The sequence below is a fragment of the Paroedura picta genome, chromosome 14 (genome assembly GCF_049243985.1).
Source record: "Paroedura picta isolate Pp20150507F chromosome 14, Ppicta_v3.0, whole genome shotgun sequence".
Taxonomy (NCBI): Eukaryota; Metazoa; Chordata; class Lepidosauria; order Squamata; family Gekkonidae; genus Paroedura; species Paroedura picta.
The window spans coordinates 5,896,215-5,907,862 of NC_135382.1; the positions used below are offsets into that span (position 1 = coordinate 5,896,215).

General features: G+C 46.1%; 1 protein-coding gene across 1 annotated transcript in view; it reads left to right on the forward strand.

Moving 5' to 3' along the window:
* Positions 1-2,800, forward strand: part of LOC143823950 (3-oxo-5-alpha-steroid 4-dehydrogenase 1-like) — a 61,181-nt gene extending 58,381 nt beyond the window's left edge. The window contains exon 15 of the mRNA XM_077310727.1: positions 50-2,800. Coding sequence (XP_077166842.1) covers positions 50-235 — 186 coding nt within the window. The 3' untranslated portion in view covers positions 236-2,800. The remainder of the gene's footprint in view (positions 1-49) is intronic.
* The last annotated feature ends 8,848 nt before the right edge of the window (positions 2,801-11,648 follow it).

An 11,648-nucleotide genomic window follows, 5' to 3' on the forward strand; every position in this document is an offset into this window, starting at 1 on the left:
AATGTGGGTTTTCATCAGGCCATAATCTTGACTCTTCTTATGTTTACAGCAGCACAGTGGAATGAAGTTTTCCTTGAAAGGTGCTCACAGTCATAACCAGTGCAGTGAGTACAATTCTGCCAGCAACGCAATCATGAGGCAGCCTGTTGGCAACAGAGGTCACCACCAATATAACCATAATATCTGGAGAAGAAAGAAGCACAGAGACAGTTTGCCTATTAGCCTTAGCAGATAATTGGCTGCCAGCAGGGTGTCTACTCTTGACCAGGCTGTGGACGCGATGCCAGGCTGGAGAATGGGAATGCAAGACTAGCACTGAGTGCATCAGTTTGAGAGTGTTGCCAGATATCTGCATCCACCATCTGCATGTTTCTTTGTGTGTTGATGGAGTCCATCTAAAAGGAAATTTATTGTGCTTATCTGTGAAACCTTATACAATGTGGAAGTTTTGTCTTCTCCCTATCCCTGAAGTGCTACAGTGCTGAAGCAGCTCTGATACAAATACTGTTTGGGAACCATAAATGCCATGGCACTTGTGCTGTAGCTGCGTTTATTTGTTGTGTGTTTTTGTTTCATCAGGAAAATTACATGATTTGAACTTTTCTCTTGTACTTTCTCATTTTGTATGCTGTTCCCCCTTCCTCCCCTTTTTGGCTCCAGATTCTTTGTTCACTTTACCTATGTGAAAACATAACTTTTGTTCAATAACACCAAATATTTTAACTTGCATAATGATATGATTAAGTTATATTTAAGAGATGGAGAATTCAAAGAGCAGGGGTTTCTTTCAGCTTTGGTTTTGTTTCCACAGATTCTTTCCCGGATTGCATTTTCCAAGTTGGGTTCCCAGTTCAGGAGGGGTTTCTAAGTAACTCCATTACATTGCTGATACTATTGGTTTCTTAATTTACAGTGGAACTACTAATTTGGCTTAATTTTTTATTTCAAAAAATATTGGGCTCCAAAATGTTTTGACCTTTCCTTTTAGTTTACTCATTATTTGGCCCTAGTTTGACTCTGTCTAAAAAGATAGGGCACAATCCAGTGATCTTGTACAACTCTTTACACTTCACAGAATAGAACATCTGACCAGATTGTGCCATGTTTATTTTTTTTTTAATTCTTTTGGGAGTTTTTTTGTTTGTTTGTTTGTTTATCTTGGTCAGTGCAAGATCCAACTATTGACAAATGGTTGATTATGATTTGTACTCTGATTGGGCCCAAACCACATTGCTGACTAAAATATTCAACCTGAAGAATGAAGAGAAAGGAATTATGTTGGTTCTGCTGAGGAATCTGTATTGTAGTGTACATAAATTGTATCAGGAGCAAATGCCTGAAGTGCACACTTCAGATTCTCTGTGCTTTTAAAGTAACTTTTTGTTGTCTTGCAGAAGGAGCACTGCCCCATGCTCCGTGGGCATGCACACACTCACTCTCTTTCTCAGATGCATACAGGTATACTATGCAACTGTATATTGCCATTGCAACTATTTACCTTTTTTAAAGCAAAAAATGTACATCTTTCATAATCCTGAGTTTTTAAAAAGCACCTCATTGCCATTGGTCACATCTTTTATGGTGTTTTTAAATGAACGTTCTTATATCTCTAGAACATTGTACTAATAGTTCTACTTGAATTAGGAACTTGGAAAGAATATTTACACAGAGAATCCTCTTGATCAACTTCTATCTTTCTGAAATTCAGAAACAAATGTTCTTTAAAAAACTGATCTTTGAATGTTTGAGATGGAATTAGTCCTGTGAAAGTAAGCTTTCTTGGACACTGGCATGGCACAACACTAAAGAAACCTGTCAAAATGGAATGTGAAAGCGTTTGGTTCCATAAGAGAGGAGAGAGTAACATTCCAGACTACATCTTGATTCAATGTTTATCACATTTAGAATTTTAAAATTCTACAAATGTTCATTAATGAACATTCACATTAATATCTGATCTTTGCTGCTGTTTCAATATTATGAGAGAGGAATAACATCTGTGGCTTAACTGTGCCAGCATCTGTTGGGAAAGGGAAGTCAGCAAGTACAAAATTCCTTTGGCGGGCAAAAAAGAACGGAGGCAGAACCTTTCCAAATGCACAGCATAGTGTATCAGTTGAGCAGTTGAACAACACTTGAATATCTGGTCTATGATCTTAAGGGCTGCATGTACAACATCCGATCCAAAAGACTTGTTGAAAAGTGTTTTTGGGGGACCTTGTATTTGGCAATAACTGCATTAAAGCAGCTCAAGGCACCACAGTCAAATGAAAATACAGTACTGCTTATTCTTCCCTGCGAGAGATGCCACAAGTGTTCTAGAACATGAATAATAATTGGTAAGCATGTGAACAGTGATTGAATTTTGAATTGCCAAGATCTGAACCCTCCTGGAATGCCTCTTGTTTTTGCCTTGACTTCTTGCTTGCTCCAACTCCACAGAAGGATTTAAATGGATGCTGGAACAAGAAGGTTCAAGGGCTGATACACAGATCAGTACCACTCTTACATGCTAGCAATATTTAGTATAAATCTCCATTACAGAAACCTCAGTGATTAAAATAGTTTCCATCTTTACAAACAGGATATATTAGAGAAGCAGGTATCATGTTCCATTAGAGTCAAGATGAACCAATAAATTGCACTGGCTATCACATGAGTTATGTTCTATAGAACTGTGGATAGCTATTTAAGATATCATGTTATTCTTTTTGGGTGTATAATGATGTGGAAAGGTAAAATACATATTTTTATGTGAAGTTTTGTATTATTTGATTTTTAATAAACTTTCGAGGCCATTTGTCTGGTGAATTTTTTTAAACCCATGATCAGTCTTTAACCTTTATTTTAACAGTTTTTTAAAAAGAACTACATAACAAGTAATTAACTGCCTTGATGGGTCACATAAGAGAGGAGAGTACAACATTCCAGAAAGTAGAGTAGCTTCATCTTGATTCATTGTTTATCAGAAGAAGAAGACTTGGTTCTTATATGCCACTTTTCTCTGCCTGAAGGATTCTCAAAGCAGCTTACAATCACCTTCCCTGTCCTCTTCCCACAACAGACACCCTGTGAGGTAGGTAGGACTGAGAGAGCCCTGATATGACTGCTCGGTCAGAACAGCTTTATCAGTACTGTGGTGAGCCCAAGGTCACCCAGTTCTCTGCATGTGGAGGAACAGGGAATCAAACATTGGCTCACCAGATTAGAAGTCTAAGTTCTTAACCACTACACTAAGAAAGAAAAGGAAAATGTTCAGGAAATGGAGGGAAGGACAGAGCTCTAAAGAAGAGTACCTACAGGTTACTAGGCACTGTAGATCAATCATAAGAAAGGCCAAAGCTGAAGGTGAGCTAAGATTGGCCAGGGAAGCCCATTGTAACAAGAAAAGATTTTTCAGCTATGTGAGGAGCAAACGTAAAGTGAAGGAGGCAATAGGCCCACTGTTGGGTGCGGATGGACAAACTCTAACGGAAGATGCAGAGAAAGCAGAAAGGCTTAGTGCCTATTTTACATCAGTTTTTTCCCACAGGTCAAAGTGTTTAGGCACATCTAGAGATGGCCATAGCCAAAGGACAGTGTCTGGGTGGCAGGTTAACATGGATAGAGAGGTTGTCGAGAGGCATTTAGCTGCACTGGATGAGTTCAAATCCCCTGGTCCGGATGAAATGCACCCGAGAGTACTCAAAGAACTTTCCAGAGAACTTGCACAGCCCTTGTCCATCATCTTCGGAACCTCTTTAAGGACTGGAGATGTCCCGGAGGACTGGAAGAGAGCAAATGTTATTCCGATCTTCAAAAAAGGGAGGAAGGATGACCCGGGAAACTACAGACCAGTGAGTCTGACCTCTGTTGTGGTTAAGATAATGGAGCAGATATTAAAGGGAGCGATCTGCAAACATCTGGAGGACAATTTGGTGATCCAAGGAAGTCAGCATGGATTTGTCTCCAACAGGTCCTGCCAGACCAACCTGGTTTCCTTTTTTGACCAAGTAACAGGTTTGCTGGATCGGGGAAATTCGGTTGATGTCATTTACTTGGATTTTAGTAAAGCTTTTGACAAGGTTCCCCATGATGTTCTGATGGATAAATTGAAGGACTGCAATCTGGATTTTCAGATAGTTAGGTGGATAGGGAATTGGTTAGAGAACCGCACTCAAATAGTTGTTGTCAATGGTGTTTCATCAGACTGGAGAGAGGTGAGTAGCGGGGTACCTCAGGGCTCGGTGCTCGGCCCGGTACTTTTTAACATATTTATTAATGATCTACAGATGGTGCTCTGAATATTGTGTGCCGCACATTGAAGGGCTCAATGTGCAGCAAGGCATGGCAATAGCCTGCCGGACAGCCCTCACCCTGCCTAACAGGCTCAACCCCACCAGCACCTCCCATACATCGCACCAATGCGCAGTCAGCGAGATGTACGCATCCTGCGCATGACATGTCCATATATCCAACATGAAGTGTACAGTCCCTGAAGCCAGGACATCTGTACCTCCACATGGCACCTAGCTGCCCTATAAAGAGAGGGCAACACTGACCTGCTAATTGTGGTACGACTAGGAGGTGTGTACCAGGTAGATATGCGACGGCATAGTCGGTGGAAGTACACATTGTCGGCCATACGAAAGGGGTACTCTCCCACGGCCACGAGCTAGGTCATGGTTCGCGGCCCTACACCCTGCCTCAACCCCCCTCCCCTTTTGGCATTCTGCTGCCAGCATTTCCACCATAGTTGCTTGCCTCCCTCTAACACCACCCGCCCCCTGAGCAGAACTCTTAGGGAGAGCTCTGGAGGTGGAGGTCCTGGGGAGAATCTCCAGCCTTGTACTGGTAGGTTGTGCCTGCATAGGCACCCCACTGCCAGCCTGTCTCTCCCCCTGAAGCAGGACAACCTGGTGGTGCCTCTTCAGGTGGTTCATGAGGCTGTTAGTGGTTTAGAGACGCTCTTGTCTTCCACAACTAACCCTCTGCCTACAGAGCTGGCACTCTGCAAAGTGTGTTCCCTCCACTATCTGGAAGTAATTCCAGACTTTGGAGCCTTTGGACACCGCAGACTGGCTTGCAGCGTGGGAAGTCCCCTGAGCTGCCTCCTGTGAGGAGCTCGGGCCGGGGAACAGGAGGAGGTGAGAGAGGGGGAACGGGTCAAGATAGCGGGGCACCACCTCTTCCATCTCCCTCTTGCACCACCTCTTCCATCTGCTCCTGTCCCCCCCCCAACTCAAACCTGCTGGATCCTGGAGGAGAAAGTTTGGGGTAGTGGTTAGGAGTGCGGACTTCTAATCTGGCATGGCAGGTTCGATTCTGCACTCCCCCACATGCAACCAGCTGGGTGACCTTGGGCTCGCCACAGCACTAATAAAACTATTCTGACCAAGCAGTGATATCAGGGCTCTCTCAGCCTCACCCACCCCACAGGGTGTCTGTTGTGGGGAGAGGAAAAGGAAGGCGACTGTAAGCCGCTTTCAGCCTCCTTCGGGTAGGGAAAAGCAGCATATAAGAACCAACTCTTCTTCTTCAAAGGGCCAGTCCCTCACCCATCTCCTCCAGGGCTCTCTGCACCCCCGAGGTGATGCCTGGGGTCATGAAGGACAATCCACTCATGTCCCTGAGGGAAAGATCAGGCAACTCCGCCTGACGCCCCCATGCCTCACTATCAAAGGGAGCAACACGAGGGGGTGCCTGTTTGGCAGGCCCCGCAGAAGTGCCAGCAATCACCCCTGCCTGATGCATCTTAGAAGGGGGCGCCCTGGCAGCCGCCTCAATAAAGAGACCCTTTCGGACGCTCTTTATTGCACCACTCCGGCCAGAGATAGGAGTGGTGGAAGGTCGACCCAAGACAGGCCTCTTCTCAGGTGGGGGGAAGGATGCTTTTGCCTTTTTTACCGCTGCATCACACTGCCTGCTCATGTTTAGTTTACAATCCACAAGTACCCCAAGGTCTTGTTCACACACAGTGCTACCTAGAAGCGTATCCCCCATCCAGTAGGCATGCTTTTCATTTTTCTGACCCAGATGCAGAACTTTACACTTATCTTTATTAAATTGCATCTTGTTCTCATTTGCCCATTTTTCCATTGTGTTCAGATGGGAGATGTCCCAGAGGACTGGAAGTTGGGCGGCGGGCGTATTTTTGCCCGCCCGTGAAGACTCATGGATCCGCTCGGTTTCCAGAATGCTCTTCGGGACCCGATGCCTCCTGGCGACTCGCGGCCATGGTGGGGGACTGGCAGTCCCGCCTGACGGCCGCCATAGATGAGATCGCCCCTAAACGTCCTCTCTGCCCTCGACTCAAACGGGCCCCCTGGTACACGGGGGTGCTCCGGGAGAAGAAGAGGGAAGTGAGTGTGGAGACTGGAGCGAGTGTGGCGGAAGACTTGTGACGAGGCTACAAGAACATCTTATCGCACGCTTATGAGGGCGTATGAGATGGCGGTGAAAGTGGCTAAACGTGAGTTTTTTGCCACGGAAATCGCGTCCGCAAGCTCTCGCCCGGCCCAATTATTCAGGATAGTTAGATCACTTACCGCCCTTGAGGGGCGCCAAAACACTAGAGAATTGGAAATCGGCTGCGAGGCATTTGCGAGCTATTTTGCGGATAAAGTCTTGTCACTCCGCCGCGACCTTCCCTCCACAATTAATACAGTGAATGAACTGGAGACCTGTTGGCCGCCATTGGTAGTGAGGTTTGATGGCTTCAGGCGGCTCTCTTCTTCTGAAGTGGACAAGTTGCTAGGTTCAGTCAGGGCGACCACCTGCCCCCTCGACCCCTGTCCTTCTTGGCTCCTCAAGGGAGGTGGCCAGAAGATAGGAGGCCAGCTCAGAGACATCATCAACTCCTCCCTGAGTATGGGAGAGTTTCCTGAGTGGCTCAAGGAGGCGGTGGTCCGCCCTCTCCTGAAGAAACCATTGCTGGACCCGCTGGACCCTGTTAACTACCGCCCAGTGTCGCATTTAGCGTTCCTGGGCAAAGTGGTGGAGAGGGCGGCAGCGGACCAGCTCCTGGCTTTCTTGGAGGAAACTTCAGCACTCGATCCATATCAGTCTGGCTTCCGCCCTGGCCACGGGGTGGAGACGGTTTTGGTCGCTCTGCTGGATGACCTCCGTCGCCAGCTGGATAGAGGCGGGTCAGCCGTGTTGGTCCTTTTAGACCTATCGGCGGCCTTTGACATCGTGGACCACGAACTGTTGGTCCATCGCCTGGCCGGTACGGGGATACGGGGCATAGCCTTGTGCTGGATACGCTCCTTCCTCCAGAACCGGTCCCAGAGGGTTGCTGTGGGGGTTTGCTTTACCTAATGATGTCTGAATCATTGGTTGTGCCGTGGATATCCACTCTTGAGAAAAAAACTTTGCTCATATGGTCTATCCAAACAGTTAATACTGTCTCTGGGTTTCAACCAAGCAAAGGAAACAATAAAACAAAGAATCCTAGATATCCATCGCCAACAGGATTTCAATCAAGTAAAAAAACCACTTTTTCCAATGCCTCCACTTAATAATTTGAGGCCATTACCTTATTTATCTGATCTTGTTTTCCCAGAACATAGGTGATAATTTACTCTCTTACGATATAACATGCTCCCATCCGCTTTTAGGGAAGGCTTATTCTAAAAAATACCCATCTGTGATCGTTTATGCATCTGCCAGGATGGGAGCATTGAGACATCTGAACATGTATTATTCCAATGTAGGCTATACGATCAATTCAGGGGAGAACTTATATCTTCCCTACAGAATAAGCCCAACTCAGAGGCAATCACAGACATGTTGTCAGACAAAAGCACAGAAATAACTTCTGTTGTGGCCTGATTTGCTTGGAGAGCAATCAAAACAAGGAAGAGCTGGTTGGATTCGGAGCAACTTAGGTAGAGATAGTCTCAATTGCTTGAGATAAAGCTTGTGAGTTTTAAAACCAGAATGATTCTTATATCTGGAATGGTTTTATCTTTTATAATATTTAACTTATCAATGATTCTTTTATCTTGTTAATGCCAGATGTGTTTATGTACCTTGTAATTTGACTACTGGTCTAGTACCGTAATAAAGACTTGACAATTTGGTGATCCAAGGAAGTCAGCATGGATTTGTCTCCAACAGGTCCTGTCATAGCAACCTTGTTTCCTTTTTTGACCAAGTAACAGGTTTGCTGGATCGTGGAAATTCGTTTGATGTCATTTACTTGGATTTTAGTAAAGCTTTTGACAAGGTTCCCCATGATGTTCTGATGGAGGGCAGGATGCTGTTCCCATTGGCTGCAGAGGAAAGGACACGCAGTAATGGGTTTAAACTACAAGTACAACGAAATATAAAATACCCAGCATGACATAAGTATAAAACCCAGATCCCAATATGATCTGGGTTTTATCCCAATAAAACCCAATATGAAAAATACATAATTACCTACTACTCGTTTAAAAGAGATTTCCATTTGCAAGATACTATGTAGCAATACTTCGATGTAGCGCTCAAGACATTATTGTACCTATCATCCAGTAAGCATTTCAACAATAAATCCGCTGCATATTTCAGGAAACTTTCTAGGGGATTAAAGCATGTAAAGAGAAGCATAATTAGTAATTTTCTCAATTCCTAAAATAAAGCACAGTATAATAGAATATGAGAAATTGCCTCCACTACATTGTCAGGACAGAGATAGTGTCTCAGATGCACAGGTATTCAAGAAAATCTACATGAAATACCAAAGTGTCAGGATCAGTCCCTGCTCTCTGCCATATTTGAGTACAGTGAACCTAAGAGACTGCATCTTGTTGTATTTTGTCCTTGCTAACTTTCCCATGTAATCAGAATGCTTATGCCTGTAGTTTTCCTTTGATCTCTCCCCTCTTTCTGATCTCTTTGTTTTCATACTGCATAGTCTCCCTGCTGTGATACAATGTTGCCTGTGTTCCTGTAAACATCTTATTGGCTAGCCTGAGGCACCGACCTGACCAAGGCCATGCTAACTTTGGCACCTTGGCAGGAAGGGATGGCACCTGTGTGGGAGAGTAACCCCATCCCCTTGGGAATGCTGGGTTTCAGCCCCACGCCCCAGTTTTTCCTGGAGCGGCATGGCACCGACCGGCGATGGGTATCCTGGTTCGACGACCCCACCGTGCGGATCGGGTGGGCCCCTACAATCTCCCACACCCTGGCCTCAACCAAAGATCTGGTGGAAGAGCTCCATTTTACAGTCCCTGCAGAACCACGAAAGCTCCTGCAAGACTCTAAGCTCTTCCAGGAGCTCATTCTACCAGGTCAGGGCCAGGACTGAAAATGCCTTGGCCCTGATTGAGGCCAGGTGAACCTATCAAAGACCAGGAATCGCCAACAGGTTAGTACCCGCAGAATCCAAGGCCCTGCGAGGAGCATAAGGCGATAGGGGGACCCTCAGATATATGGGGTCCAGACCGCAAGGGCCTTCAGGGCTTGAAGAATGTTTCAGATATTTCTCAATGATAAAAATGTTGTGAAAGGCTGATCTAAACTGATCTCCTGGGAGGAACCCTTCAAATGCAACTATGTAGCACCAACTATTCTAACAAGCAGATTCAGAGAAATGTCCCAGAGAAATAGATTGTATTAAGCCAGCCTTTCTCAACTTTTTTACCATTGAGAAACCCCTGATTCTTCAAGCCTTGAGAAACCCCCAAAGTGGCACAATTGGGCAGAATATGATTGGGAAGCGTAGTGGTGTACATGCCTACCTGAGGCTTCTCACCTTCCTACTCCCTCCAAGCCTATCATTGGCCTTGGGTAGGTGGGCTGGCATGACCATATATAATCATCATATCATCCAATAAATATTTAACAAATTTGAGAAAGCCTGTATTAAGTAAAGGAAAAGAATCTGTAACAGCTTGCACTGTTAATTGGGTAAGGGGTAGGTGGGTGGAGAGTAGGCAGGGACTTTCCAGACTTTGGGCCAATCAGGACGTACACAGTACATCCTTGATTGGCCTGAAGTCTGAACAGCCCCCTCCCCCAACAGCTTGGCCAGGGGCAATCTGGCACATCTGCCACCAGTCTCCCCCTAGCTGCCAATAGGAGAGGTCAGTAGGGCAGCAAAGTGGGAGGGAGGAGGCTTAGACAGGCCGCACCGGCCCTTTTTGCCCCAGGGCAGCCCTGTCATGCCCAACAACTTCCCTCCTTTTGCCTCAGTCCACTGACAGAGCTGGCAGGTGGCTCATGAGTACGCTCCCTCCCCCCTCCCTTCAGGCCTGTTGTGAAGGATCCTCTAACAGCTCCTGACTGAAGCAAGGGAGGCATAACCGAGAGCAATGCAGAGGAGTCTGTGGGGGTACTTGTGCTTTCCTTTTGAGGGGGGAAGCCAAACAGTTGGCTGACAGGGTGGCCACAGAAAAGCCCCTTCTCACTTAAAAAACTGCCTTGCTGCTGAAGAGAAGAAACAGCCAAGCCATGTGTATTTCTTCTTTGTGACTCTGTAGATTTGAGGCCTACTGCATAGGCTTATTGCGCAGATGAAACTGGATGCTGTTGCAGAGGTTCTTTTCTCTCATGTTTCATCTGCACAACAACCCTGTGCAGTAGGCCTCAAGTGTTTCAACTTCACTACAACCTGTGTGGGAGACCTTACATGTTTCTTCTCCACAACAACTAAGGATGTGCAGAATTGCTCTTAATATCACAGACTGGTCTATGTATGGTAGAAACCAAAATATGGCTAGACATGCTATGTTACTGGATAAGAATTCATATAGAATCTTCTGGTTTAATCCCCATTATGTTGAATGCCCCTTACCCTTATTGGTCTCTCAGTGCTGTAGATCAGTGGTCCCGGGTGCCACGCCCACGCATTGGGCCGCGCCCACACAGGCGCGGCCGGCCCTGATTCCCTCTCCCCGCCCTCCCGCAGTAAGAAGCTTCCCGGGCCGCAAGTTTGCGGCCCGGGAAGTTTTTTACTGCGGGGGGGGGCGGGGAGAGGGAGCCGCGGCCCGGCGCCATGGCCTTCGCGGCCCGGCACCGGGCCACGGCCCGCAGGTTGGGGACCACTGCTGTAGATAAATAGAGCTAGATCTGCAATAGCTCTTAGAAAGAGGAATAAATAAAGCAAAAAGTTTGGTATTAAAACGTTTAATGAAATTTAAAAGGATTATGCTGCCCTAACTCCTTATATGAACTTGGAATTTGGGCTGGGTATGGCTGCAGTGACATACCTTGCTAATATTCCAAATCCAAATCACAGGTAGGCATTTTCAAGGCAAGATTTGATGCCCTCCCTTCTTTGTGTCAAGAGCAGACAAAACTCACAAACAAGCTTCTCTAGAAGGAAAGCTTTAATTGGAAGTAGATCAGAACACTTTAACATTCGAAGTCAAGACTGTTCAATATTCAAAGAGCCAACAGTTATCAATACAATTCTCCCGCCGAAACCCCGTGTTCACAAGGGGAGGGGGTTACTCTCCCACGCAGGTGCCATCCCAGGCTTCCTGCCAAGGTGCCAAAGTTAGCACGGCCTTGGTCAGGCCGGCGCCTCAGGCTAGCCGATAAGATGTTTACAGGAACACAGGCAGCATTGTATCACAGCAGGGAGACTATGCAGTGTGAAAACAAAGAGATCAGAAAGAGGGGAGAGATCAAAGGAAAACTACAGGCATAAGCATTCTGGTTACATGGGAAAGTTAGCA